The sequence below is a fragment of the Zootoca vivipara genome, chromosome 6, assembly GCF_963506605.1.
Source record: "Zootoca vivipara chromosome 6, rZooViv1.1, whole genome shotgun sequence".
Taxonomy (NCBI): Eukaryota; Metazoa; Chordata; class Lepidosauria; order Squamata; family Lacertidae; genus Zootoca; species Zootoca vivipara.
This window is the reverse complement of record NC_083281.1, coordinates 44,080,027-44,107,285: the sequence shown is the minus strand read 5'-3', so window position 1 is coordinate 44,107,285 and position 27,259 is coordinate 44,080,027. Positions and strand designations below refer to the sequence as shown.

Sequence of the window (27,259 nt, the reverse complement as noted above, 5' to 3'; positions counted from 1 at the left end):
CTCAAAAGCCACATTGCCTTCATGTTTAGTTCATGCCACTTGCTGGGAGCCTGGTTCACTCTTTTGACTGGTGGGAGTCTGTTGTTTCTATGGGGATGGAGACCCAGGACTGTGATCACACTTTGTGTTCTTACGAGGTATACCTCCATCACAGCCAGGATTTGCTGCCCTGACTAGAAACGTTTGATGCTGTAACTGCAGGGGAAGTTCTCACTTCCTCCTTTTCAGTCCTGTCTTCCTCCTATTAGTGGGCTTACCCACTGGCCCTCCTAGCCTAGAAACAGTTTCCTGTGCCCCTCTAACAACCACAGTGGAGGGTTCATAGAACACACAGCCCTTCATAAATTGAAAGGAAGTGTGTGGTGTGTGTACAAGCCCCGTAAGAAGTGAGAGAAACATTTCTCTCCATTTTCTACACACTAAGCTATTGTGTCCCTTTCATTACCTCGTTCTTAAGTCTTCAATTGTTGCAAGCCAACTGCTTAATTATTTTGGCCGTATGTTTCTGCCCTGCTCCCCTGGTGTGGTGATGGGGCACCTGCTAAGTTCTTTCAAGTAAAGAGCAGCCTTGATTAACTGGGTTATCACCTACACTGAGATTGGAGTGACAGGGAGTAGAGTAGGCAGGCAGGAGACCCCCCCCTTATGCCCACTTGGGGCCCCTCCAGGCAACCTGCTAATTAACGAGCCTTTTAATTAGCAAGCTTCTAAATTACTGAGCCTTATCCCTGACTTCAATTGTACTTGCTCATCCTGGGATGCTTATATAAACTGCTTTGACATTACAGTATTGTTTTCAAATGAAGTAAATGTAAAGGGACCCCTGACAATTAGGTTCAGTTGTGACAGACTCTGGGGTTGCAGCGGTCATCTTGTGTTATTGGCCGAGGGTGCCGGCGTACAGCTTCTGGGTCATGTGGCCAGCATGACTAAGCCGCTTCTGGCAAACCAGAGCAGCACATGGAAACGCCTGTAGCGGTACCTATTTATCTACTTGCACTTTGACATGCTTTCAAACTGCTAGGTTGGCAGGAGCTGGGACCGAGCAACGGGAGCTCACCGCCGACCTTCTGATCAACAAGCCCTAGGCTCTGCGGTTTAACTCACAGCACCACCCGCGTCCCTCAAATGAAATAGAGGTCTATAAAATAGATATGCCAAGGAGCAATTCGTCCTGCGTTCTTCATGTTTTTAAAACACCTCTAAACCATTCATCCACGCCACTCTTTTCCAGTGCATTTCCTCGCCAATTTCCAAGCCGCCCGAGCCTTTTTTGGGTGGGCAAAAAAACCGTTTCAACTCCAGCTGCGCACTGCGTCCTGCCTCCAGCCCCGGCATCTTCCCGTCCACTTTCCGCAAAACAGATGCAGCCAGGATTCGGTGCCAAAAGAGGCTTTTCGCTCTCCTTGAGGGGAGGGAGGCTGCTAGGTCGGCCTTGCCAGGCTCTCGGATGATTCACAACAGCCCTGCAATTAAGACCCGCCTCGCCGACACTCCGACTCCTTGTGGGTTTGAAGGCATCCGTCCCTTCCGATGAGGCACCGCTCTAGCCTTTCTCCATCTGTGGTAGGAGGGGGCGTGGCCGGAAGAGGTGCTTTCCCGGCCTGCCACACGCTGCTCGGAAGCGGAAGCGCGAATGTCTGAGGAAACCTCGGACGGACGGGCCGAGCGAGCCGAGCGGACTGACGGGTGGGCAAGCAAGCGAGCGAGCGAGTGCTGGCGCTCGGGCTGCGCGTGGCAGCCGGGCAGGCGCCATGGCACTGACACGGGCCGGCCTGGAGCTGGAGCTGGAGCTGGACGCGGCCGGTGAGATGCGCGCGGGGCGGACAGGCGGCCCTGGAGCGAAGCGAGCCTGGTGCTCGGGCTGCCCCGAGGCTGGCCCTGTCGTCCTCCTCCCTGTCAGAGAGCCGCCCTCTCGCGGCGACTCGCGGGTCACTGTCGGGGGTGGAGGTGAAGCGGGGCCGCGATCTCCTCCCCCCCCCCGGGTGCGGCGGCGGCGGCAGCTCCTTGGGATTGTCGAAGGCGAAGCGGAGCTTGTTGGGGCGACAGAGCCCTCCTTCGGCTGAGGCTCTCTTCAGCCTCCTCCTCCTGCGACTCTTTCAGTATTAAGCGGGGACTATTTTACAAGCAGTCGATGTATATACACGTATATCCTTGGCTTGTCTCCTTAAAAAGCCAGAAGGATCCGTGCAAAACCCAGCAAGTCTCCAATGCTGGGGGGGGGGAGAGGGAGAAGTAAGACTTAAAAGATGCATGTTTTTTGTGACATTAGCACGACACATTTTCACTCAAGTGAGTCTTCTGCAGGGAGTTATCTGTAGAAAATAGAAGGGTGCTTGCTTCACCGCACTTTAAATACCTTGTAAAGCATGAAGAACTGAAGCATCTATGCAATAAAGAAATCCTAAGACAGTGAATTGGGTGTCACATGGAAAAGAGTACTACTTACTGAATGTTCCTGAGTTTTGACTGCCCTGTTCTACTTGATCTTTTTACAGGTGAGCTGTCTTATGTTCATTCTGTGACCCTTCTGGAATGCCACTAAACCATGGGGGAAAACAGTCCTGAGAATGTCATCTATTACAAAGTGGAGGAAGATGACTTGGCCCAGGATGATAAACTGTTGTGGTTTGTGGACAAGAATGGCCTTGTCCCATCCTCATCCAGGACAGTGTATGACAGAACAACAGTCCTCATTGAACAAGACCGAGGGCCATTGGAGGACGAGGAGGATGAAGGGCAGTGTGGGGATCACTTGCCTTTTCTACCTGATGGTCACGAGGACAGGTTTCCTTTGATAGCTGACCATGAAGGAATGTCCCAGGGTTATGTTCAGCACATTATTTCTCCAGATCAGATCCATCTGACGATCAATCCTGGCTCAACTCCTATGCCACGAAACATTGAAGGAGCCACCCTTACTTTGCAGTCAGAGTGCCCTGAGACGAAACTGAAAGAAGTAAGTAGCAGACTCTAATTTAATCCTGCTCCTCTATTGGGAGGCCTGTCATGTGGCTGTATGGAAGCCTGCACAGTGGTAACTTGGGTTAAGAACTTAATTCATTCTGGAGGTCCGTTCTTAACCTGAAACTGTTCTTAACCTAAGGTACCACTTTACCTAATGGGGCACAATTTCTGTTCTCATCCTGAAGCAAAGTTCTTAACCCATGGTACTATTTCTGGGTTAGCGGAGTTTGTAACTGAAGCGTCTGTAATCCGAGGTACCACTGTGTTGCTTTTTGTGTCGCATTCAAAACTCACGGGGTTACTTTTGGAAACATCATAATCAGAAAACGCCCAAGAAAACAAATTTCCTGATTCTGTAGTGTTTGGCCTTTTCCCACACATGTGTCAGAGAGGCTGTGCCTAAGCTGATCCTGGATGTTTTCACATGTTGCTCTTCAAGGCAGGTTTTTATAATACAAAAATGCACTGTTAACACTTCCAAGAATCTTTAGGAAAAGGGTGAGCAGAGCTTCTCAGGTTTTGGGAGTGAGAGAGATCAGTAGTTTCCCTTATATAGCTGGCATATAGACTTGCCTACTTTCCGTACTAAGCAATGCATGGTTGAAGGGAAGCTTTTGCTACTTTTTCATGCTATGCGCCCTGTCTCGGGAGTTTTCACAATAGTAAAACATTATCGCTAGGGCTGTGTGTGTCATGTGTGATTTTTAATTAAAAGGTTCTGCACTAGGATAGAAAAAACAAAAATCTATGACCAATATACATTATTCAGGTTTGCGCTGAGTGCCACATCCTGTAATAATGTATAGTCAACCCTGTGCATAGGTGAGACAAACAATAACAGAAAGAAGCTCTGAACTATCTCAGTTTGGATTTCTGGATTAGCAGGAGGGTGTATGCTTTTGAGAGGCAGCTAAGAGATACTTCTTGACTTAAATCTTGGAATGACTCACAAAATAATGGAGAGGGCCTTTAGTTGCTGATAATGAAGAAAATTCCTCAAGCTTTATTTTTTATGAATTAATCTATCTTGAATTTAAGGGTGTTTTATTTTTTTTTGTTCAATTTATAAACAAGCAAGCACATACATTGAAACTGGCATAAGATTTAAAAAACAGAAAGTTCTATTTTTAAAAGGCAGGATTTAAACATTACAGCCACTCAAGGCTACAGATAATTAAGAGCCAAAGTCCTAGTGAAAAAGAATCATTTTTGCCTGGCATTTAAATCAGTTCTCATACATCCAGTCAAGGGAACCACCCACTAATGGTGCGTCTTATCTGGATTGCGCTTCGGTTTATTGGTTCTCATCTAGACCGTTACCAAGCACATCCACTGCTGTACCCACAAATGTAAAGGAGAAGTAGAACTTCTCTTATAAGGAAGTAGATTGAAACTTTGCACAAACAGAATCCTGAGAAAGTGGTTTCAGCAGATTGTTTCTGGCCCTTTGAAATCGTAGGTTGCAGTTTTAAGTCCGCAGATCTTAAAGCTGCTCTTTTGGTTTCAATATGACTGCCACAGTGTGGTTTGATGACTTCAGCCGTATGTAAGCACAGTACTTCTGCAGATTTAGAGAAGGGCTGAAAGTTCCTTTGATATACCTTTTCCCTTCTCAATTTTTTTAAGGAATATTGAGACTGACTTAACTTCAGGTATAATAGAATAACTATCTCTTTCTGCTGCTCTTACGGAGGACAAAATCTGTCAGGAGCTTCTTATGTTCTTATGTTATGATTGAAAGCAGCTGCTTGGGAAATGATGGAGGAAGAATACATATTTGTGTATGTCTGAGAATTACAGAAGGGGGCAGCAGTTAATAACTTATCCTGAAGGAAAACTACTGTTCACATTTGATTATGACAGGGCCCTCTCCATGCTGGTGGACTCCCAACTCCCATGTCACCCCTGGCCATTGAGCAGGCTGGCTGCTGGAAATTAGAGTCCACCACACAGGTGTTTCCCACCCACCCCGGTGTGAATAATACTTTGTTTAGTTGTAAATTAACATAACTTAGAAGCCACTGTTTGGGAAATATATGAATTAGTATCAATGGGAAACTTGATTTGATGCGTATGCCCCTTTGTCAGAGTCCCATGTGTTCCCGTGTGCCACAGAAGAGTCATGTGCACAATTAATTGCACATTCTGTTGTCAACCAGCTCAGACCTGCACATGGAGAACAAGTTCACCCTGTGCCAAAGGGAGCTTCCTTTGCAAGTTGTGCTGCTGACTGCTTTGGGAACCTGGCCAGAACCACAAAGTCTGGTCATCAACCCCACAGCTGGCAATGGGAGTACAGGAGCAGCACACGGCAACCTTGACAAAAAACCAAGTTAAGTCACTGAAATTAGTCATGTTGCATTAGTTGCCAAAAATGGTGTCTGACCCTTCAGGTATCCAGAAAGGTTACATTCTGCGGTTGTCCCTGTTTGTAAGTGGCACCAAACTGGGCAAAGTCTGAAGAGCTGGATGAAATACCCGAGCCTCAAGCACGGACGACAATCCAGGGTCCTCTGAGAAAGGGACAACAGTGGCAGCAGCATAGCAGGGGCTTCTCTCCTTGGGAACAGCACAGTCCACAAGGGAATGATAGCAGCTCAACCAGAAGGAGTAGCGGCAACATCTGTGAAGAGGGAGTTGGGGAGGGCTTTGCAGGGAATTGGGGGGGTGCACTTCTCTGCCTTGGGCCTCTCAAAGCTAGGAAGGAACCTCTAGTCCAGGCATGTCAAACATGCGGCCCTCCAGATGTTTTGGCCTACAACTCCCATGATCCCTAGCTAGCAGGACCAGTGGTTGGGGAAGATGGGAATTGTAGTCCAAAACATCTGGAGGGCCGCATGTTTGACATGCCTGCTCTAGTCTCTTTTCTAATAATTTTAACCATCTGCAACCATTTCAGGAGTCTCTTTAGGTTCTAAAATTTTGCATGCGCAAACACACAGACTACATAATCCCTAGTGCTCATTTGTTTTCTTCTTATAACTAGCTTTCCTTCTCTTTCTCACTTTTGATACATTTTGCATGCTTTCTTCTTTTACCTATAGAGGGAACATCTTTAAAACCTTCCCCTACAGGGTCTTTTTTTTTGCAGTCAGTATTCATGATGGGCCTTTAGCTTGATCTAGCAGAGCTGTTGTTATGAGAAGCTCTTGAAGTTAAGGTGGAACCCTTTACGATTCTTTGATCAAGTATGGAGACTTAAAGTACATCATGTTTCTGGCAGGTGAAGCGTTACCAGTGCACGTTTGAGGGCTGCCCTCGTACCTACAGCACCGCAGGTAACCTGCGCACCCACCAGAAGACACACCGCGGGGAGTACACCTTTGTGTGCAACCAAGAGGGGTGTGGAAAGGCCTTCCTAACATCCTATAGTCTCAAAATCCATGTTCGAGTCCACACCAAGGAGAAACCTTTTGAGTGTGATGTCCAGGGTTGTGAAAAAGCCTTCAATACACTGTACAGGTAAGAGCAGGAGCGTTTCTTCCTCCCTATCTCAAGACAGTGCCTTATTATACACACATACATGAAATGTCAAAGATGTAACCACAATGTTAAGCCAAGGGCAACTAAGTTGTGGCTCTCTGAATGTTGTTGGACCTCCAACTCCAAGTAAGCCCCAGCATGGCCAAAGTTCAGGGGTGATGAGAGTTGTAGCCCAGCAACATCCAGAGAGGGACCTACAAGTTAGCCACCCATGCATTAAGTGAAACATGTTTGCTGGGGGAAATACTATTTTCCTTGCAGAAATCTCTCTCACACACACTCACCAGTTCTTGTTAGCACCTCTGAAGTTTATTTCTCAAAGTCTAGTTTCCAATTGAGTGGCTGCTGTTCTAAGCTGCCTGCAAGGGTTTTGGAGAGGAGCCTACTTGACTTCCAGGAAGGTGGGCCGATTTTGCTTCTCAGATAGAAGCTGCTGTTTCCCTGTGCCTCCCTTGTTGGTGAGGCTCAGAAGAAAGAGGTCTGTGTTAACGGAGCCCACTTCTTTCCTTCTTGTAGGTTAAAAGCCCATCAGAGGCTTCACACGGGAAAAACATTTAACTGTGAATCAGAGGGTTGCAGTAAGTACTTCACCACACTCAGTGACCTGCGGAAACACATTCGGACCCACACTGGAGAGAAGCCATTCAGGTGAGCCACCTGGCTGCAGGCCCTGGTGAATCCTGGGTCCTTTGTCAAGCCCTCTGCTATAGAACAGTCCTGGTTTCTCCTAGCTTCCTCTCTGCCCCTACATGGGGGGTTTGGACTCTTACTCTTGACCCACATGGGCCTACAAAGTGTTGGTCTTGAGGCTTTCTCGCCCTGGGTCCACCTCTAGTGAATGTCCTGTGTGTCTGGCAGGACCCATAAAGGTAAAGGGACCCCTGACCATTAGGTCTAGTTGTGACCGACCCTGGGGGTTGCGGCACTCATCTCGCGATATTGGCCGAGGGAGCCAGCGTACAGCTTCCAGGTCATGTAGCCAGCATGACAAAGCCACTTCTGGCGAACCAGAGCAGCACACGGAAACGCCGTTTACCTTCCCGCTGTAGCGGTACCTATTTATCAACTTGCACTTTGGCGTGTTTTTGAACTGCTAGGTTGGCAGGAGCTGGGACCAAGCAATGGAAGCTCACCCCGTCGTGAGGATTCAAACTGCCGACCTTCTGATCGGCAAGCCCTAGGCTCAGTAGTTTAACCCACAGCGCCACCCGCGTCCTGGCAGGACCCATATAGCCTTTCAAATACATCATCGTCCACCCAGTATTTTTGTTGTCCTGTGTGTAGTCCACGTGGGGAACTGGTGGCCCTCTAGATGTTGTTGGACTCCACTTCCACCAGCCCCAGCTTGTGTGGCCAAGGGTCAAGTGAGGAGAGTTGTCATGTAGCAACACCTGGGGGTCCCCACCCCACCACTTTGCTGCTTTGGAGGGAGAATTTCAGCAGCAGTCCCAGCACTGCAGTGGTGGGAGAAGTTACTGGTGCAGGGTTTTCTCTAATTGCAGGTCCTCAAAGGTCCAGGAGCTCCGTCCCAGGCTGATGGTGCCCTGGTCAACCACTGAGCTCCGTCTCAGTGGGATTGTGAGACTGCATTTGTGGATGTTCTGCTTGCTCTCTTTAAGTCTTCCCTAAGTTATAATACCATGTTCAAGAGCAGGGCTTCCATTCTGCAGAACTTTCCACTACCCTGTGTGCAGATTAATGCATGGCCTGAGGCTGCTGGGAAGCAAGAGGTATGATTGGAACTGGTTTCTGCATGAAGCTCCTTACTGTTTTCTCCATCCCTCTCCTGTAGGTGTGATCATGATGGCTGTGGAAAAGCCTTTGCTGCAAGCCACCACCTAAAGACGCATGTCAGGACCCACACCGGTAAGGCTGGGTCTATTGAATCTCTTTCCTGCTTCCTTAATGCTAAGCAGCTGCAGCCTAGATGCTGCCTCATGGAGGAGATGTTTGGCCCAGCTTGCCTGATAGGTCTGAGTCGTTAGACGATGCTGACTCAAAATAAAAGACTAGTTAAAAGTTTAATAAACTCAACCTTGCTGAAAGCAGTCCAGGACTTATTGGGAAGGAGAAGGGAGCACTTTATGAGGTGACAGTCAGGCCACGTTATTTTGTGTTGAAGCCTGCTACACCAGGATCTCGTACAGTGGGTTCCTGGACACCCCCCACCCCTTACACACACTGAGCATGGGAGTGTGATTTAGTCTCTGGCTCAGTTTTAGAGATCCTGGAGCTGCTGAGCAACAAGGAACCCAGAGGGTGTTGGATGTGTACAAATACATATTTTTTTGCCGTTCTAGGTGAAAGACCTTTCTTCTGTCCCAGTAATGGCTGTGAGAAGACTTTCAGCACACAATACAGCCTCAAGAGTCACATGAAGGGACACGAGAAGGGGCCCTCCTATGCTATGCTGTCCAACAACAGCATCAATGAGGTGGGTGCCTTTTTCTCAGAGAAAATGTCGTTATTGGTGTACTAGATAGCATGGTGTGCCTTGGTGAGTGCCTGTCAGTATCCAGGACTCTTGTGGACTCTCCTTTGGTACCTTTGCAGGTGAAATTACAGATTGTGGCATGCAGAAAGGTAATCTGCTTTTTCACACAGTGCATTGTGCTGTGGAACTCTCTGCCACTGAAAGAGATTGATGGCTTGATATGAGCAACACTGTCCATATTGGTAAAATATGTTTTTATGCTAATGCTATAATCGTAATGCTGGAGTTCTTGTTCTTATGGAAGGTTAAAGATGAGCTTAGTTAGATGTGTAACAGATTTCAGGAATGCTGATTTATTAGGTTCAGGGAAATGCTAGATAGGGAAACTGAATATAAATGCAGACTAGAGAAACTGATGGGGGAAAGTAGCCCAAGAAGGGTTAGATAGAATTCCCGAAAAAGGAGTGGAATCACAAAAAATCCCAGTGAGACAGAGAAATGGGAAACCTCTAAGAAAATGAATGCAGCTGCACAACAATCTTTGTAAGGAGTTCAAAAAATGAAAAAGCATGTCTAAGAAATATGAGGGGCAGGTCATCAAAGATGGGCACAGATACGTAGCTCAGACTTGTAGACACAGTGTCAGAAAAGCCCCTGTCTGTAATCCCAGAGAATCACTGTTAACCACATAGACAGTGCTGAACTATTGATCAAGGGCATGGCTCAGTACAAGGCAGTTTCCTCTTTTCCTGTGTCATCCCAACAGCCATAGTGAGGGCCTTTGTGAATCCTTGGAGATAAATGGCCTTTGTTGTAGTTTCCTTCTGCTACCAGCTGCCTTTTTCAGTGAGTGATCTGTGACGTTTCACATAAAAAATTTAAAGAAAGAGATAGAAAATGTATTTGGGCCAAAGTCTCTGATCACCCTCACTGTTCTTAAGTCAAGGACTGGTGCTCTCGAAAAGACTGGCATTGTGGGGCTAACCAAGCTCATAGTTGCAACTGCTGCATTGCTTAATGTAGGCTTCCTCTCCACCTCTGCAGGATACAAACCACTCACTCTGTCTCAGTGACTTGAGCCTCATGTCCACAGATTCAGAACTGCGGGATAATTCAAATCCAGTAAGTATCTCTTCTGACAGCACAGTGTGGGCCATAGAAGCAGCCTTCTGCCATTTTTTAAAGAGCTCACCTTCCCCCATTCCCGTGGTGGACTTCTGTGGTGTGGCTGAAAGCAAGCAGGCTCCTTGTATCTCCCTGAGCCAGGTGCTTCAGGGATGTCTGTTCTGAGCAATGCAGCCTGAGTGTATTGGTGGCATCGCCACCAGGCTCAACCACAGACCAGTTGACTTTGCATGCCTCACTGCTTCCTCCTTTTCCCAGATGCATGGACAAGACCTGAGTACAATCTCACCAGCAAGCATTTTTGAGTCCATGTTCCAGAGTCCGGAGCCTCCTGTAAATCAGGAAGACTCTCAGCACACAGGTACAAGTCTGCATCTTCTCTTTCATTTGCTCCATAGATCATTAGATCTTGATATAAAAGCTGGTGCTGTTTCTGCCTGGGCTATCATCCAGACGTGTCCTGGCCACAGCTGGGATCCTGCACAAAGTGCTTTTCAGGATCCTACTAGAGCTTTCTCACCATATGCTTCTCTTTTTGCAGACGCCTTGGTTAAAGATCTTGGTGGTGGTGCAGACCCAGCCCCTGCCACCCAGCCACCCCTCGGAGAAGCTGCTCCTTTGTCTCTGCCACTTGTTCTTCAGCTTGGCATCTCTGAGCCTTCCCCACCAGCACTGCTTCCTGCCTCCACTGGCACTCAGCAAGCTGCCTACGGAACCCCTGCCGCTGTCCTCCAGTCTCCAGAAGTGCCTGCTCCTAATAGCACACTCCTTGCACCCAACCCCCAGGACTTCCTACAGCACATTCAGGCATCTCCGCAGCCTGTTGGGAATCCCCCTGTCCCAGCAGCAGCACCGAGTGTTGCTGAGGTCCTCCCCAGTGGGGTTCAGACTGTGCCTGTTGGAGGGAACTCTGTGCTGGCTGGCAGCCCAACCATCACCATCACCCCATCACAAAGTGCAGCCATTCTGCAGTCCAGCATTGTCATGGGAGAGCAAAACCTCCAGTGGATTTTGAATGGTGCCAGCAGGACCTCCCAGAACCAAGAACAAATGGTGAGTGACCTGAATCCCATGCTCCAGCCCAGGATGTGCTATGAAGAGGGATTGAGGGCTCCAGCAGGTGGGGCAGAGCTGGTACTGCCCTGTTTCCAGAGTGGGCTGGGGTACTAATATACTGTTTGTTGATTTCTGGACTTGGCCCTTGCTTTCAAAAGTCTCTTTTCTTTCCTTATGCCAAAGCCACAGGCTCCAGTGCTGGAAAAGGTCTTCTTTACCACTGCCCTTCCTGTTGCTGGTAATGCAGGTAAGTGACACATCCAGGGATCACAGTCTTCCCTTTTATCACTGACACTCACAAGGGCAGGTGCTGAATGGGCTGGAGCTTGTTGAAGTCCAGAAATAAACAGTAAATTGCAAGAACTCGGGCCAGGTGGAAGATGAATTTCAAGTAAGTCTTCAAAAGGTTTTATTTATGTAATGATAGGATAAATTCAAATAGGAATCAATTCCAGTATGATAGTGAGGCAAATAAAAAATTGATTCCAGTGAAAAAATCCCAGGACAAGGCCCTGTTTCGCCAATTATTCATCAGCAATGTTTTAATGGTCAGAGTGTACCAAGTATGTTTGCCTTGCTAGGTCAGACTGTTTGCAGCAAACACTCTGACCATTAAAACATTGCTGGAATTGATTCCTATTTGAACTCATCCTATCATTACATAAATAAAACCTTTTGAAAACTTGCTTGAAATTCATCTTCCTCCTGGCCTGAGTTCTTGCAATTTACTGTTTATTTCTGGGCTGGAGCTTGTGTCATGTCACGCAGGCAAGGAGGACCCACCAGGGAGGGGGCCGTTGAGGAACTTGCCATTAGCTTTCTTCTTTGGGGTGTATTAGCACTCAGTGAGGGATAAATCCTCACCCCAGGGCATCTGCTTCCCTCTGCTTCTCTCAGTGAGTGAAATCAAGGGAAATCACCACCTTCCCATGTACTTGACCTGTGTGCATCCCTGTCATATTATTTCAAATTTATTTATTCTTCGTGAATAAATCATATAAATTCCAAAGGGAGCCCAGCCCAGCTCACAATAATAAAATGACATAAAATCATTGTTAGCATTGTTAGAATATTACAGAAAGCAAATAAAACCAGCCATGTACAAGTTTCATAAAACTATTGGCCAAATGCCTGGATAAATAAAATAATTATATGTTTCCTGAATGCAAGTAAAGAGGGGGGGGGGTTCTGATTTCTCTTGGGAGGGAGTTCCATAGCTGTGGAGGTGCCACCAAAAATTCCCTGTGTCTCAGGTGCCTGTCGTTTGCACTGCTACTCCTAATGAGGGGCCTCTTTCCCCAGATCACTGGATGGCACTCTTTCAGTTAATTGGTTCTATACATTCATATTAACCCCTTAAATTGGGCTTAGTGGCTCATGCAATGGCCTGAGGAGTGAAATGATACAATCTGTTGCCATACTGTACAATAGCTAGGTGGCACAGCAGTCAGTTAGTCAACCTGGAAGACGAATTGTGAGAGCACCTTTTAGCTATGAGTGACTGGGCCATGTGAACTTTAACCCCAGGTTATGGACTAACAGTTGAGCCGGAGAGAATGATTCATCCCTCTCTGAGCAGAAAATGGTTACTGGGTGACAAAACCCTGAAGCCAGGTCGGCTGTTAGAGAGTCTGTGTCACCCTGTTTGGTTTCTGATTCATCCAGGTTTGTTCCATCACCTGAGCTACTTCCTGTTGCCTCAGCCTCGGGCCAGGAATGGGCATACTTGACCCCAGCAGCACCCAAGCTTTGCACCTGGTGTCAGGCATGCAGAGGGAGAGAGGGAATGTGGGGGAATCATGTCATGTGAGAACAGGCTGGCAGCAGTGGTGGGTGGCAAAAGGTGCATTTCTTCCCATTTGCATTTCTGTTGGGAAGCCCTGAGACGGACAGGCACAGGGGAGTGCTGGTGCCTCTGAACTGACTGTTGTTTGTCTCCAGGGAGCTCTGTGCAGCAGATTGGCCTGAGTGTGCCCGTGATCATCATCAAGCAGGAGGAAGCCTGTCAGTGCCAGTGTGCCTGCCGGGACTCAGCCAAGGACAAAGCCAGCAGCAAGAAGCAGAACTGCTCCTCACAGGGCTCCAAGGCATCAGGGGAGCCTCCTGTGTCAGCACCAGGGCCTCTGCCTCAACCCTTTCCCATCAACTTGGCTGCCAGCACCTCCTCTGCTCCTACTGTTGCCGCCACCACCCTCTCTTCCACGTTGCCTCCTTGCGAGCAAAGCACTCTGGCAGGGAACCCCTCAGACTCACAGAACCACTCCCTAAGTGCCATGGATGTCTCGGACTTCCTCTCTCTCCAGAGCCCCGAGGCCTCCGCCTCCTCCCCACTGATTCCAATTGAAGCCCTGCTACAAGGGGAGGAGGAGCTTGCCCTGGGCGGAGGCCGTGGTGGTAGCTTCCTCAAGTGAAAAGGCGAAGGCAGTCCTGTCTCTTTATTACGTTGGCTCGTTGTGACATGAACCCAAGCATCAGAGTCACTCTGAGCGAGTTTTGAGGGCTGGCTGCTCTCTGGTTGCACCTTGCCAGGGGCACGGGAGGTTCTTGTTACAGCTCCTTGGGGGTGCCTTTACTACTAAGTGTGCACTATTATGGGGGGAGGGGGAGAGAGAAGAAATGTTTGTGAGGGAGGAGCAAGACTGCGAGGCGATCTCTTGCTGTAGAGGCAGCTGCACTTTGGCAAAGTAGTGGGCGTGGAGACTCAAGTGCTGAAATGCAGGCCAGGCACATCATCATCATCATCTTCATCATCTCTCCAGAATTTGCACATTTAACTCAGTCAGCTTGCTCCAGAGTAGGGGCCCTGTGGTTCCCACATCTTTTGACAGATTACCTGCTTGGAAGGGCAAGTGCTGCTGCCTCTCTCCGGGTGGGCTGCTTGGGGGTTTGCACAAGTTCAGGGGCTGAGAGGATTTGCACTGTTGGCAGCTTGATCAGAAACAGTCACCCAGCACAGCAGCTTCTGGGGCTGAAAAGGCCCCTGTGGAAGCTTGTCAGGCCTTTGCAAAGGTGGATTGGCAGAGGTGCCTGTAGAAGACTCGGCTAGCCGGGGAGGGGGCTGCTTCTGCCACTTAGGACCCACCCAGCTAGTTCTGGCAAAGCCCATGCCCTGAATGTCTCATGGCTACGTCATGTCATGAAAGTGCTGGTGCTAAGCTGGCCAGTCCTCCCAACCCTCCGGTCCCGCCCCCCAAGGTTTCCTCTTCGCTGTTCAGCCTTCCCAGTCCTGCCCACAACCTGTGCATTGGAAGGGGCATCCTTTCTTCTAACTAACTCAGGGTAAAATCCTAACACGGACTGCCCCTCCCTCTCCAAAAGCTTCTAAGGTTTCATTAAGTCGCCTCGGAAATGTTTTATTTATATGCCATTGTTACTTTTTAAAAATAGGTGCCATTCATAGTGTTCTTCAGTTTGGTAGCCAGCCTCCTTGGGTTCTAAGCGAGACTTCATTCATCATGTAGGCGGAATATTTGCCTGGTAGACAATGGCTGCGGGGTGATGGCAGGCTGGACAGGAACACCAACAGGAGTTGCAGAGAAGAAGGGACTTGAGTGTGTGTTTGTCTAGCTTCAGTGACAAGCTACCTCTGCTGAAATCCCCTCTTCTCCACAACTGTTGAAGGTGTGTGAGCAGCCCACCTGGCCACCCAGTCTCAAGGGTAGGCTTAGGTGTGTTGATGGGTAACAGAAGGATCATCTGCTCTCAAGCATCCCCTAGGCAGTAGCAGGGCAGAGACTGTCCTTGGGCTGGAGATCTTTTGGCTGCAACAGTTGGTTGGCCTGCTGCCTCTTGGCCATAGGGCGTAGGAGACTGCTTGTCCTAGAGCTCCAGGTGTGGCGGGACTTGGTACTCTTTGCAGGGCTTCTCACTTTAGCAAACAGCTGGGGACTTGGGTGAGCAGAGCCTGGAGAGCTGCCTGTGACAGCAGCCTGTCCTGTCTTGCAGGCCGCTTTAGGCAGACTTGGTCTGGCACTGCTGCCCTGCTTGGGTGTCTCTGGGAGGGCTGCACACGGTGGTGGAGAACAGGACAGCCCTTGGGGTTCTGTTCCTTTATTTATTTATTGTGTTGTTGTTGTTGTTGTTGTTCTTAAATTGACCATACAGACCGGAGACTTTTGAATCCCTCCCCTCCTCTTCCTGTGCTGATGAGGGTTGCAGAGCCCGAGGTACCCCATATTCAGGCGTGGGGAGGGTGCCAGGCTGGGCAGTCAAGAACTGGGCTTTGCACAGCTCAACCCCTGGGCTGTTGACCCTCTGTGGCTTCCAGGCCTACAGGGAGGCTCAGGGTTGGGTGGCTTGGTCAGGCGAAGGAACCAGGGAGCAACTGAGGACTTATTTCTGACCCCTATAGAGACCCTACTGGGGGTGGAGTCTGCTGCATTTGCTGGAAGCTGCTGCTACGGTACTGCTGGAGTCTAGAGAAGGAAACATTTTGCTGGGGCTCCTCCAATGACACTAACATGCTGGGCTCTAAAATGCACTTTAGTTCTCTTTAAACCGACTGCTGCAATTTTCTTTTGTAAATAACTTTTCACAAAGTTATTACAGTTCTTCCCCCCTTTACCCCCTCTGAGTAAAAGTTAAATGTGGTTACGCAAAAAGAGCACTTAACCTCCGTGCAATATGTGTAGCTAGGCGTGGCGTCCTCGTACGCTCGTTATGTGTGCGTCCAATGCGTGTCCATGTGCGTGCGTGTGAGATTAACAGAATTGATGTGGGAACTGGCTAAGCTGTGTGCTCTGCCCCCTTCAGACTTATGCATGTTTTAAGCAAATGTCCAGTCTATGCAAAACTTCCACTAGGAGCCTGAACTGAATGGAATCAGGTTGGGTCACTCACTCATTCCGAGGTGACTTTAGTTATAGTTGGATACATTCATTGGGTCGCAGCTGCCATCCTCGTCTTCTGAATGCCCCAGAGAGGGAAGTGGAGGGCAGGGAGGCAGATGCAAGCCGTCCTTACATTGGCATGTAGCACCTTCTAGGGTGGATGTCACATTCCTGCCTTACTGCACTGCAAGGGTCTCTACTGCAGAACTGGAAAAACCCTTCATTTCCCAAAAAGGATTGGTATTTTCCTCTGGCACCTTCTCCAAGCACATTGCTAGTGATTGATCTGCAGAAGTGAGCTATTCAAAATGCTAAAGGTGCCAACGAGAAAACCTACTATTGAGAAATAAGACACAGAAGGAGGCAGCTGCATTGCCTGCTAGCTACCCTCTGCAAAACCACAAAAGGAAAAGCTTGTTCTCTTTAACCTTACACACTCTGGATTTTTCTTTCTTTTTTATCAGAGTATTATTTCTCCTTTATGTCTTTTAGAAATTGTGTCTCCGGTTTTGGGTTTTTGTTGTTTAAATAAGCATCCAGTGCAGCTGGGTTGAGGGCTGACCTTTCAACTTTTTGCATCTTACATTGTTTCATTTGGAGGTTTGGACTCTGGTTCTGCACTGAGATATGCCAAGGAAACTGGATATTTATGTAGGGTGTGTGTGTGTGTGTGTGTGTGTGTGTGTGTGTTTGTCTGTCTATGGAAACAGTGTGTAGCCCACACTGTCTTCTTCGTCGTATGCATGCTGGCCAAAAATGGTTTCTATGCAGTGGACACTTTCAAGGAAATGCAGTTTCTACTTTCCTTAACAAATGGGTGTTTTGGCTTTTTGTTCCCCTCATATGAACTTCACTGGTAAAGCCCAGGGAGATATTTTAATTTTTCTTCTTCTGCAATCTGTTAATAGAAATGGCTCATTCCTTTGCTCTGCAGTGTTGCGTCTTTCCAAATGCTCTTTTTTTGTGGGGAAATGGGAAGGAGCTGCTATTCATTCTGGCGGAGACAGAAGTTAAGGTTCCTGGGGTACCTGAGAGAGGGTTTAGGCTGCCTCTTTCCCAGTCATTGCGGGTAGGGGGAGACGTCACCATCTGTAACACTGCATGTGTGAGATAGAGGTGTGTGGGCGGGGGGGGGGGGAACCTTGCACAAGGGGGAATTTCAAGCCCCTTTCCCATAACTGCCACCTTCCCACATGTGGTGTGGGCTTGTGCCCTAGAGCGATGTAATTGGAGGCCCCCAAAGGCTCTCGGGTAACTTTTGCAAAGTGCCTTTCTGGGTCTCCCCTCCTAGCCTGGATTTCCTCCACAACAACACATGGCATTGCTATGGCTCCACTCCAGAGCTATGCAAGGAGTGAAGCGGAGATCATTTGAAGTTGCCAGGTTCTCTCAGGAGTATGTGTTTTGTGTTTAAACAAATTTAACTTAACTGAAACATGGGAACAAATGTCCTTGCATTGAGTGATGTGAAGATGTTACAGGTACAGTACTTCCAAAGGAAGAGCCTCTCCAAAACCCCAGAAGCATAAACATGAATTTGTATTTTTGAAGAATGTAAAATGTGAAATAACCGTGTTTGCTTAACTGCTCCATTTTGTATAAATTAATATTGTACTTTGAAATACCTGCAAGGAAGTGGAAATTAATTTTTTAATTGAAAGCAATATTAATACCACTGGGATCCTAATTAAATGCTTATTTAAATCTGGTGCCTTTGGAGGAATCATTTCTGGAGGTGATGGGAATTATTTTCAATGGGTGTTAGCTTAGTGACACCCATGCAGTGGGTATGCAGAAGGTCCCTGGTGTTCGATTTCTGGTATTTTCAGGTGAAGTTAAGTAAAGGCTTCCCTGAGATTCCGAAGACCCACTTAGACAATATTGAGCTAAATGGACCAAAAGTATGACTTGGAATAATGCAGCTACTTGTGTTTCAATCTACTGGAGAAGGCAAGAATGCAGTGCTCCATTCTGCCTGAGCTAGGAGGAAGTGGTAGCTGGGGATTTAATTCAATAATTAGCTGAAGAAGAGTGACATTGCCCCAAGTGAGGCATTCCATCTTTAGTTTGTGGACAGGGTTAGTGCATCCACAATGCCCCATGCCCTGGAAAGCTGCTGACTGGGCTACTGTAATGTATTGTAGAGGGCTTCTTCCACAGGCACCTGGCTGGCCATTGTGAGAAGAGGATGCCGGACTAGATGGGCTCTTAATTTTCACTGTGTCCTGCGAAGGCAAACCTAATCAGTCGATGAGACAGGGTGGAGCCTTCTCTGTGGTGGCGTGGCGCCCCAATTAGAGAATGCTCCCTCTCCCTCCTGGTTGACTAGTGCTTAGGAGGAACCTGGGTGAAACTGAGGGGGGGGACGCTTTGCCCAAGCACTAGGATGAGCCCAAGGGGGCAAACGCTTCTCTCAGCTGCCTCCGTTGCTGCTTGTTTATGGAAGGTGCTTGGCTGCTCTCTCCTTTGGACACTTATGATTATATTAATAACTATTAATATTAATAACAATAGTACTTATATTCTTAGCACCTACTAATAATAATAGTTAATCACAACTGCAAATGTTGGGGTGTTAGGCTGCGACCGAGCATCCTCCTCCTCTTATTTATAGCAACTATTATGTTACTAATTACAACGGCCGCTTGGGGCGCGGGTGTGTCTCAGACGGTTCCACGTCCCCCCACCCCCTCTGTCCAGGATGACGCGTGTGGAGGGGTCGTGCCTCCGCCGCCCCCCAACTCGGTCCGGTTCTCGGAGCTTCACCAGGCTAGCAGGAGAAGAAAGCAACTGCGCAGCCGCAAAGTGGCGAGCCCCTTAGCACGCATCGGGCAACGAGACACATAGGCGGACTCCGCCCCATGGGAAAGCCGAGGCGAGATCACTCTACCACTTCACACACCTATGATCTGCAATTGGCGTCCGGGAGCCTAAACTTCCTGTAAGGAGCGGAAGCAGTGCTTGCCCGGGACTCTCTAGGGCTATCGCCTCTCTTGGCTTTGTCCTGGAAGGCGGCGCAAGTCCTTCCGCCCCGAAAGCCGGCGCGGTGCAAAAGTTGCGTCATGGCCATGGTCCCCGTGCGGGACAGCAGCGCCAGGCGAATGGAGGGGATCGGCGAAGCGGCGAGCGTCGTCGTGTTCGCTTGACTGGCTGAGCCGCTGGGCGGAGAGGGTCCGCCGCCGCCCTTCCTTCTGCGCATGTACAGAGCGCCTCTCCTGCTCGGTCTGAGGCTCCGGCGTTGCTGGTGCTGCTCCTCCTCCTCGTCCTTCCCGGTCAGACCTTGGCGCGGCGGCGGCGGGGCTGCTGCTCCTTCTGAGGAGGGCGCACCTTCCTCTCCTGGGCTGCCGGACATGGCGAGGGTCCCCCTGCCGATGCCTCTGCCGGCTTCCGGGCCGGACCGTCAGTCGGCGCTGTTGGCGGCAGCGTCCGCGCTGCGCGAGGGCGGCCTGGTGGCGCTGCCCACCGACACGGTCTACGGCGTGGCCTGCCTGGCGCAGGACTCGCGGGCGCTGGGAGCCGTTTACCGCCTGAAGGGCCGCGCCGCCAGTAAGCCCCTCGCTATCTGTCTCGCCGACGTCGAGCACGTCTACAGGTGCGGCGGGGTCGGCGAAGGAGGTGGGGGGCTTGCAATTGAGGGGGGTGGCCCTCCCTCCGCCTCTCCTCCTCCTTCCTTTGGCGAAGCAGGGAAGTCGGTGGATAGGGCCCCCGATCGCTTCTGCCCCTTCCAGGAAGGCAGAAACCTAGGCAAGGCCCCCACACCTTTTGGCATTAAGGTGTATCAGCTGATGAATCTTTTTATTTCCAGCGGCTTTTTAAGTTAAAAAACACAAGCGCTGATTTTATTTCCTTCAGAGTAAATAACGAGCGCCTCCAGTTAAGTATTAGTCTGGCAGCCCACCCCTTTGTTTTGCTGCTTGCCTTTGGCTGCGTGACACGGGATGGGCTCACCTTGTGCATACTTTCTTCTCCTTCCCCTTCTGTAGGTACTGCAACGTCTGCGTGCCTGACAAGCTGCTGCAGGAACTCCTTCCTGGGCCAGTGACGCTGGTTCTGGAGCGCTCGGACACCCTCAATAAAGACTTGAACCCCTTCACCCCAGTGAGTCTTGGCTAGCAAATTCTATGTTGTTGTTGTTTAGTCGTTTAGTCGTGTCCGACTCTTCGTGACCCCATGGACCAGAGCACACCAGGCACTGTCTTCCACTGCCTCCCACATTTTGGTCAAACTCATGTTCGTAGCTTCGAGAACACTGTCCAACCATCTCGTCCTCTGTCGTCCCCTTCTCCTAGTGCCCTCAATCTTTCCCAACCTCAGGGTCTTTTCCAGGGAGTCTTCTCTTCTCATGAGGTGGCCAAAGTATTGGAGCCTCAGCTTCACGATCTGTCCAAATTCTATAGAGACCCTTTTACCTTTTGGAGAGCTCAGTTTCCCAATAGGGTGCTTACCAGTTGGGTGTTGTGCTTGTGCTCTTAGGTTGACATCAGAGTGGACCTTCCTCCACTCCAGGCTAAAAGGCAAATCTGATTAGTTGGGAATATTAATGGAGATTTTTATTTTCCTCGTGATTATTTTTTTAAAGCTATTGCAGGACTGCAAGTCTGAAGCTAAGCATGGCTGCTTCTTTTCCTGTTTTAGTTTCACTAAGTTATGTGGCCTGGGAGGGGTGGCTGCATTCTGAGATGGGTGGGATAAAGGTGCAACAGACTCCTTCTTCCTGTCCTATCCAAATGAGCGGGGGTGTATGCGAGTTGTTCTCGCAGTGCAGAGTGGGGAAATCTCCATACCAACCTGCGCACAAGATCTGCTAGGGATGCTCTTCATGACCTGGTGGTAGTGGACGCCTGACTAGTTAGGATTTTCTCTGTGCCTGTGCCTTAGGAAATGTCTTGATCCCCCTTTCTGTTGCCTAGCCTTTTATATCATTATTCCAGCAGGCATTTAATTTGGTGTGCTAAGGGTTTCCCTGTGTTTTGGTAGGTGAACGTCTTGTCTTATTTGCTGCACCTGCCCTCTTAGTGTTTTTTTTACTGAATTTAACTTGTTTTGGACTTCACTATAAGCTATCCTGAATGCTGTATGTGCAGTGGAAAGTGGGGCATATACTGTATATGTATGCATGCTTTCATATACATGCATGTATAAATATCCTACCTTTTAAAAGTATATATACATAAAAGCTAAAAGTAAGTAGTGGTACTCATTCATCTCTTCCTCTCCCCCACCCTGCTTTTGTCACAGTTAGTTGGTGTCCGCATCCCCAGTCACTGTTTCATCAGGGAGCTGGCCAGGGAGTGTGCTGGTCCTCTGGCCTTAACAAGCGCAAACATCAGTCAGGGGGAGAGCTCCCTCACAGTCACGGTAAGGGCTGCTTGAAAACTCCAGGACGGGATGATAATGTGAGCCTGGGTGGCTCTCTAAGTCCCCAGGGAAGGGCATTATGTTCCATTTTGTTCTAATTGGCTTGCTCCCCTCAGAGGGTAAAGCCACTTTGTGTGTAAGCAGGAGCTAATGGTACCCTCTTCTCTGTGGCTATTGGCTATTAGCATCTTGTGGCGCACACTGGCTCAGGAGCCTGCTGAGCTCTTATGCTCTTCTTCTTTTGTATTACAGGAGTTCCAAGAGCTCTGGCCTCACCTGTCACTTATAATTGATGGGGGCCCCACTGGGGACATCCATAGACCAGAGTCCCGCCTAGGCTCTACCGTGATTGACCTTTCTGTTCCTGGAAAGTTCAAGATCATCCGGGGAGGATGGTAAGCCTCAGACAGCCTCCTCTCCACCTGAGTGGCATTTGTAGGCTGCAGAGTTGTCTTCCTCTGAATAGGATGGAACTATTTAGTCCCAGGACAAAGGTCTTTGGGGTGTGTGTGGTGGTGGTCTTAAAGGAGGTGGGCTCCTCCTGCAAATGATTCCCAGAAGCACACCTGCTTACTCCTGCAGGTGGAGTGCCTTATCAATTGGGTCAAACCTCCTATTTTGACTTTGCATTTACCAAACAGATGATGCTAAATTAGCCTTCGAGAATATTAAGGTGCAAACAATGCAGATTTTGTCCCCAACATCTTACTCCTTCTTTTCTTTTCTGCAGTGCACTTATTCAGACCGTTGAGATCCTGGCAGTCAAGTATGGCCTGACAACTGAGCTGCCTATATGTGGTAAACTCACACAGTCTCTGGGCAAGTAAATGGTGTGTGGCATATCAGGAAGCTGTTTGCAAGAGCCTTGTTCTGGAAAGTATAACTCTGCCCTTCTTGGATGCAAAGGGAGCCTCTTTCCCAGTTGACATATGTGACTCCAGAAGGATCTGGCCCTGCTGGGGGTGAAGTATTTTCTCCTTCCTGGCATTTCCTTTTGGATTTAGGGAGGGACACACAGTTCTGTGCCTAAGTATCCCTCTCTTTTAGGAAGTCTGTCCTCTCTATCCCTTGAACACTTGGCCTGGAGGGGTTGAAGCATTTGAACAAGACAGTGCAGCTGACAATCATGGAGTGTATAGAAAAGCAGGAAGATGCATTTTGAGGGATCCTCGTAGGTGGAGCTTGCCTGTGACTGGGGGGACCAAGCTGCCTTGAACCCAGCTCTACTGAAAACAAAGACCAGACCAGCCACTAATGGGCAAGCAACAGGCTGCGTTTTTGACCAATATCATTAAAATGGAAACCTGGTGCATGTTGGCCTCCATGTTTTTTAGTATGCCGGGGGGGGGGGAATTCTAAGACTGGGGGGAAATTACCTATTGGAGGGTGACATGCAGTATTGATAATCATAGTGGTGTAGGATTAATGGCAAAATGAGAATCTAGCTCATTTTCCCCATGCAACCACTGTAGAGCTCCCTTAGTAACTTTGCCTGAACTGCAGGCAAGGGGCCCAAACAGCACACTTGCTCGTCTTTCCAGCCCAGCCCCCAAACTATTCATAGGCTGGAGTAGAGTCTGCAACAAGATATTAAGGAGCAGTCTCCATTGGAAGCAAACGCCAAAACTCCACGCCCCATTAGGTCACCGGGGCATCACTTTTTCTCTTCTTGCTGCCTGTCTTGAAGGAATAAATGCCAACACCAGTGAGGTTGTTGTTTTATGGCATTTTTGATCATTGGAATTCCAAAGACATAATACAGCATGTGGTTTCTGAGAACTTTCATGCACACACAAATTGTCTAGGTTTTTTTTTTTTAATAAGGGTAGGGCTCCATTAGGTTATGTTTGCTGGGAGCAGCAACAGGGTAGAGGTCTAAGTAGCAGTGGCAGCAGAGAAGGAATAAATATCCCTGGAACTGAATAGCAACAGGGATGTGCTGTTCAGTTTAGCACCCCCTGCAGAACTCAGATTTGAAATGAATTGTCCTCTTGGCTTGCAACAGGCAAAGATATTTATTATTTTAAGGAAAGCTGAGGGCTTGGAGTGAGGAGGATTGCAAGTGCACTAGCCCAACTATATCTGGGGAGTTTTGCACAGTTGTATATCGGTGTGCTGCCCTGCAGGAGCATAGCAAACCTCTCAAGAGGTATTTCAACATGAAACACAGCTCATCCCTCTTCACCCAGGTTCCAGAAACTTACAGCTCTGAGAGCAGCTTCCTCCACCTGAATGGCTACTAGCTTCTCTCTGGGCCTCTTCATGCCCTGGAGAATCAACCCTTCACAGCTTGCTCACATGAGCCACTGCTCTTTCTCTTTGCTGTAGTGCTCTGCCCACCTACGGGTTAGTTCCAGGTACATGTCCGGCTGGCGGGGCAAGTAGTCCAAGTAGAGCCGGGTCAGGGTCTTCTTGGGTATGGCCTTCTCGATCTGGGTGCCTTCGTGCCATTCATTGAAGGACGTGATAGAGACTATCTCAGGGCGCACCATGAGGGCGGCCTCCAGGGCCGTCTCGTAGTACTTGCCGTTTACCCTGTGCCGTGTGTTGTGTTTGTTCCAGGCACGGATGCTGGTGTCAATGTAACCAGGGCCCACGCTGGGGATGAAGAGGAGGTTGTTGGAGTCACAGAAGGCCTTGATGGCTTTCCAGTTCTGGTGGGAGGAGCCGTAGGAGAAGCCGTTGGAGGCAAAGTAGGTGTAGAGCCCGTCGTAGCCGGCGGACAGGATGTCATGCTTGTGCCCCTCCTCCACCAGCAGGGCGATGAAGACGGCATCGTAGGGGGTGTTGCGCAGAGAGTGGGAGCCGGAAGGGGTGAGCAGGTTTGCCCATGCTTCAGGTGGTGTAAGGTACGAGTCATAAATATAAAATAAAGGCAGCCTCTGGGCCATGCTGGTCTTGTATCTGTAGAAAGCATCGTGTGTTCCATACCTGCCAAGATAACAGGCTGTTTAATGCCCCACATTTGGCTTTATAAGTCCACAAGCAGCCTAGAGAAACTTGGTCCTGCTCTTAACAGAGAAGGCAGGTTGCCTGGTATTTCCCTGCTCTAAATGTTGCATCAATACCCTCTTCCCTTCCAGTTTCTCTGATTCTCTGTCTGCCAACAGATACCCAGTGAAAGCTGAGCTCCGGCACTGGGGTCCTTTGACAGGAAGACTGAGCAAAGAGCCAGCTTCTCCCCCTTCCAGCCAGCCTGCATCAATATCTGAAGGTTTTTAGGTTTTCATATGAGAGGGCCTTTTTTCTCCAACCAAAAGAGCAGATTGCCACAAATTCAATAAGTAGCATTTAAAACTTGCAGTTTAAACCCTCTTTATTTATTAAATAAGCAACGCTCATCTTCAGCGCTGAGTTCTTGGGTTTCACACAGGCAAAAGTGGCCCTTTGTTCTATGCAAGCCTCTCAAGGGTAGGAATGGCCTCACCTATCTTTTTAACCATTTGCTTTCCAAACTGGCCACTTTCTTGTCATTTGGACTCTGGCTGTTGTCATCTTTGGGCCTCTGAATACTTACTTGTCTATGATATATTTCACGTTGCTGTGCAGAGTGTTGTCGTCACGCCCTTTATATGGCTGTATGTGGAAGGTGACCTGCAGAAAAGGAACACGGGGCAGCAGCAGTTATGTGGCACCCCCAGCCACACAGTGGGCAGCAGCAACTGCAGGAGTAATCTCCCACCCCTGCTCCCACCTACATAAGTCCTATCCCTTCACCACAACAGTTAAAAGTTGTTAAAGGAAGGTGGTAGACTCTCCTTCACTGGAGATTTTTAAACAGAAGTTGGACAGCCACCTGTCATGTAAGATTCATTCTTTGTTCCTCCTTATGTATCAAAATCAGTTTTGGGGGTGGAGAGAGAAGAGACTGAACTGTCACAGGCAGGCATGGCTCTGTAATACTATTTTTATTCCATGAACTTCCAGATTTCCCCACTCCATTACAAGGCTTCAATCAGGGAGAAGCTAACCAATTAACAGGGACCCCCTGTAGTTCCACTTTGCACTGTGGATGACTGCTCATGAATGGAACCCCCGCCAACCCTGGCTGCCACATAGTTGGAAGCAGCTGTCATAAAACTCGCCTAATAGCCCCAAGCAGTGGCAACAACAGGCACCTGGATTGCGTATCTGTGTGCGGCGTCCAATATGAAGGGCACCAGGCTCTCAGAGGGCTCACCGTGGTCATCTGCTAGGCCAGGGGGGTACCAGGACAGAACCACGACTCCTGCAGAGACAGAGAGGGTTGTGCCCACCTGCAGGAGCTAAGACTGCCTTCAACATCTGGCCGCTTTACAATCTGAAGATGATGATGCCCCCCTTAAATATGGATGCTGAAAGCCTGTTAGGCCAAAAAGATAGTCAAAACCATTGCACCTACCAGCCCTCAAATAACTAACCTTCCCTTTCTTCACTTGACGCATAGAAACTATGGAACTCCCTCCCACAGGATGCAGTGATGGTGACCAACTTGAATGGCTTTAAAAGAGGTTGAGACAAATTCAGGGAGAAGGTTATTGATTGCTAGCCATGGAGGCTATGCTGTGCCATCACAGCTGGAGGCAAGCAATGCTTGCCTATAGCGGTTGTCCAGTATAGCAGTTGCCCCCGAATCCTGCTTGCAGTTTCCCACAGGCATATTATTGGCTCTTGTGAGAACAGGATGTTTGGGTCTCTTTCCTGATCCCTTGTTCCGTGCCTGTCAATAGCAAGACATTTGGCCTCTGCAGCAAAAGTGGTGATGGGGGGAGGAGGGGGAGCTGTCCAGGACAAGGCGGTGCTGAAATTTCATCTGAGGTCCAGATGCTAAAATTTCAGACTCCAGCCTATCGGGGTTGCCTGGAAACCCCAGAGGGGGGGGGGAGGTCTTTGGCTTTGGATGCCGCTAGCGCAGATGTGGCATTTCCAACCCCACCTCCCACCGGCCAAAGCCAGACCAGTTGCTGGCAGGGAAGGCTGTTATCCTTTGAGGAGCTTCCCCTTTGTGATATGAGGGATATTTTGCGGCCTTGGATGCTCCCAGAGATTTCAGCAGCCCCTAATTCAAGGGGCAGCGAGAGGCTTTATGGGGCAGCTTCTGAGCGGGGGTCGGGGTTTTGTAGGGGTGCTCGGTCTCTCGATCGCCCTCGCCAGCGCGGCCAGTCTGCCACCCCTCCCCCGGCCTCATTCCTCTCCGCACCCCTAACCCGCGGTCGGTTGGGGACGCGCTCTCACTGACCGATGGCGGCGGCGCGGAGCTGGCGCATGTGCTCCTCCAGGACGGCCGGGTCGCGGGAACTGTAGGGCCCGAGGGCCGGGTAGTAGCTGGCTCCGATGTCCTCGGGGGGGCTGTGGCGGCCTTTCGGGTAGCTGCCCGCGAGCTGGGGGTCCCAGTGGGGCACCAGCACGTGGTCCCAGTGGAGGTAGCGGCTGTCGAAGCGCGGCGTCCCGTACCACGTGTAGTAGAAGACGTGCAGCGAGGAGGAGACGGGCAGGGGGTCCAGGTTGGGCGTATGCTGCGCCCCAACTGGGGGTGCGGGGGAGTCGGTTTGGGCGGGGGTCTCCTTGGCCTCTTTCTCCTCGGGCCAGGGCCCCGGGAAGCGGCGGCGCCGGGGGTCGTCGAGGGGGGGCTTGAGGGTGCGCAGCGCCAGGAGGGCCCCCAGGACAAAGAGCGCGCAGAGGAAGAGCGCCAGGCAGGCGCGGCGGCGCAGGCGCACCATCCCGGCCCTGAGCCCCAGCTGCCGCCGGCCCGGACGGGCAGCCTCCCCGCTAACGGCCCAGGCGAGGCGCCGGCGCGGCACTTGGGCCCGACTGCCTCCCGCCCTGCCCTCCCAGGTGGAAGAGCCCAACGGGCGGCAGGCCGAGCGACGCGTACTCTCCCCCCCGCTCCCGGCCGTTGGATGGTACGGTCCATGAATAGGGGCGGGGTGGGAGGAGGCCGGCATTAACCTTTCATTGTCCAGCCAGACTGTTTCGCTGGGCCTGGGTTAAGGCACGGCAGCTCCTATTCCAGGCACGGGCAGCTTTT

At 49.8% G+C, this 27,259-nt stretch overlaps 3 protein-coding genes across 4 annotated transcripts; 2 read left to right on the top strand and 1 right to left on the bottom strand.

The window, feature by feature from the left end:
- The first annotated feature begins 1,430 nt into the window (after window positions 1-1,430).
- On the top strand, window positions 1,431-17,603 carry MTF1 (metal regulatory transcription factor 1). Of its 2 annotated transcripts, none has more exons than XM_035120073.2 (11): window positions 1,431-1,806; window positions 2,499-2,959; window positions 6,191-6,429; window positions 6,967-7,098; window positions 8,243-8,316; window positions 8,751-8,884; window positions 9,929-10,006; window positions 10,268-10,370; window positions 10,551-11,062; window positions 11,249-11,312; window positions 13,007-17,603. In XM_035120073.2, exons 2-11 carry the CDS (start codon window positions 2,549-2,551, stop codon window positions 13,474-13,476), a joined length of 2,217 nt encoding a protein of 738 aa, XP_034975964.1. In that variant the 5' UTR covers window positions 1,431-1,806; window positions 2,499-2,548; the 3' UTR covers window positions 13,477-17,603. The 2 variants fall into 2 exon arrangements, with proteins under 2 accessions (XP_034975964.1, XP_034975965.1); XM_035120074.2 differs by having other exon boundaries at window positions 1,625-1,689.
- A 1,079-nt stretch (window positions 17,604-18,682) lies between these two features.
- Window positions 18,683-22,557, top strand: YRDC (yrdC N6-threonylcarbamoyltransferase domain containing). Its single transcript, XM_035120413.2, has 6 exons — window positions 18,683-19,486; window positions 19,878-19,992; window positions 21,133-21,252; window positions 21,505-21,647; window positions 21,983-22,050; window positions 22,300-22,557. The coding sequence occupies exons 1-6, from the start codon at window positions 19,092-19,094 to the stop codon at window positions 22,344-22,346; spliced, it is 888 nt and encodes a 295-aa protein (XP_034976304.1). The 5' UTR covers window positions 18,683-19,091; the 3' UTR covers window positions 22,347-22,557.
- A 428-nt stretch (window positions 22,558-22,985) lies between these two features.
- Window positions 22,986-27,043, bottom strand: MANEAL (mannosidase endo-alpha like). Its single transcript, XM_035120411.2, has 4 exons — window positions 26,471-27,043; window positions 25,371-25,480; window positions 24,770-24,846; window positions 22,986-24,183 (listed from the first exon to the last, which is right to left on the bottom strand). The coding sequence occupies exons 1-4, from the start codon at window positions 26,949-26,951 to the stop codon at window positions 23,547-23,549; spliced, it is 1,305 nt and encodes a 434-aa protein (XP_034976302.2). The 5' UTR covers window positions 26,952-27,043; the 3' UTR covers window positions 22,986-23,546.
- Window positions 27,044-27,259: the final 216 nt, after the last annotated feature.

Bases quoted from the DNA above. Each gene is read 5' to 3' on its own strand.
- YRDC (XM_035120413.2), top strand. From the start codon at position 19,092: ATGTACAGAGCGCCTCTCCTGCTCGGTCTGAGGCTCCGGCGTTGCTGG. The intron at 19,487-19,877 runs GTGCGGCGGGGT...CCCCTTCTGTAG, and splicing joins GACGTCGAGCACGTCTACAG to GTACTGCAACGTCTGCGTGC. The intron at 21,648-21,982 runs GTAAGCCTCAGA...TCTTTTCTGCAG, and splicing joins AAGATCATCCGGGGAGGATG to TGCACTTATTCAGACCGTTG.
- MTF1 (XM_035120073.2), top strand. From the start codon at position 2,549: ATGGGGGAAAACAGTCCTGAGAATGTCATCTATTACAAAGTGGAGGAA. The intron at 6,430-6,966 runs GTAAGAGCAGGA...TCCTTCTTGTAG, and splicing joins GCCTTCAATACACTGTACAG to GTTAAAAGCCCATCAGAGGC. The intron at 7,099-8,242 runs GTGAGCCACCTG...CCTCTCCTGTAG, and splicing joins ACTGGAGAGAAGCCATTCAG to GTGTGATCATGATGGCTGTG.
- MANEAL (XM_035120411.2), bottom strand. From the start codon at position 26,951: ATGGTGCGCCTGCGCCGCCGCGCCTGCCTGGCGCTCTTCCTCTGCGCG. The intron at 25,481-26,470 runs GTCAGTGAGAGC...CTGTCTCTGCAG, and splicing joins GCTCCGCGCCGCCGCCATCG to GAGTCGTGGTTCTGTCCTGG. The intron at 24,847-25,370 runs GTGCCTGTTGTT...CCTTTTCTGCAG, and splicing joins CACACAGATACGCAATCCAG to GTCACCTTCCACATACAGCC.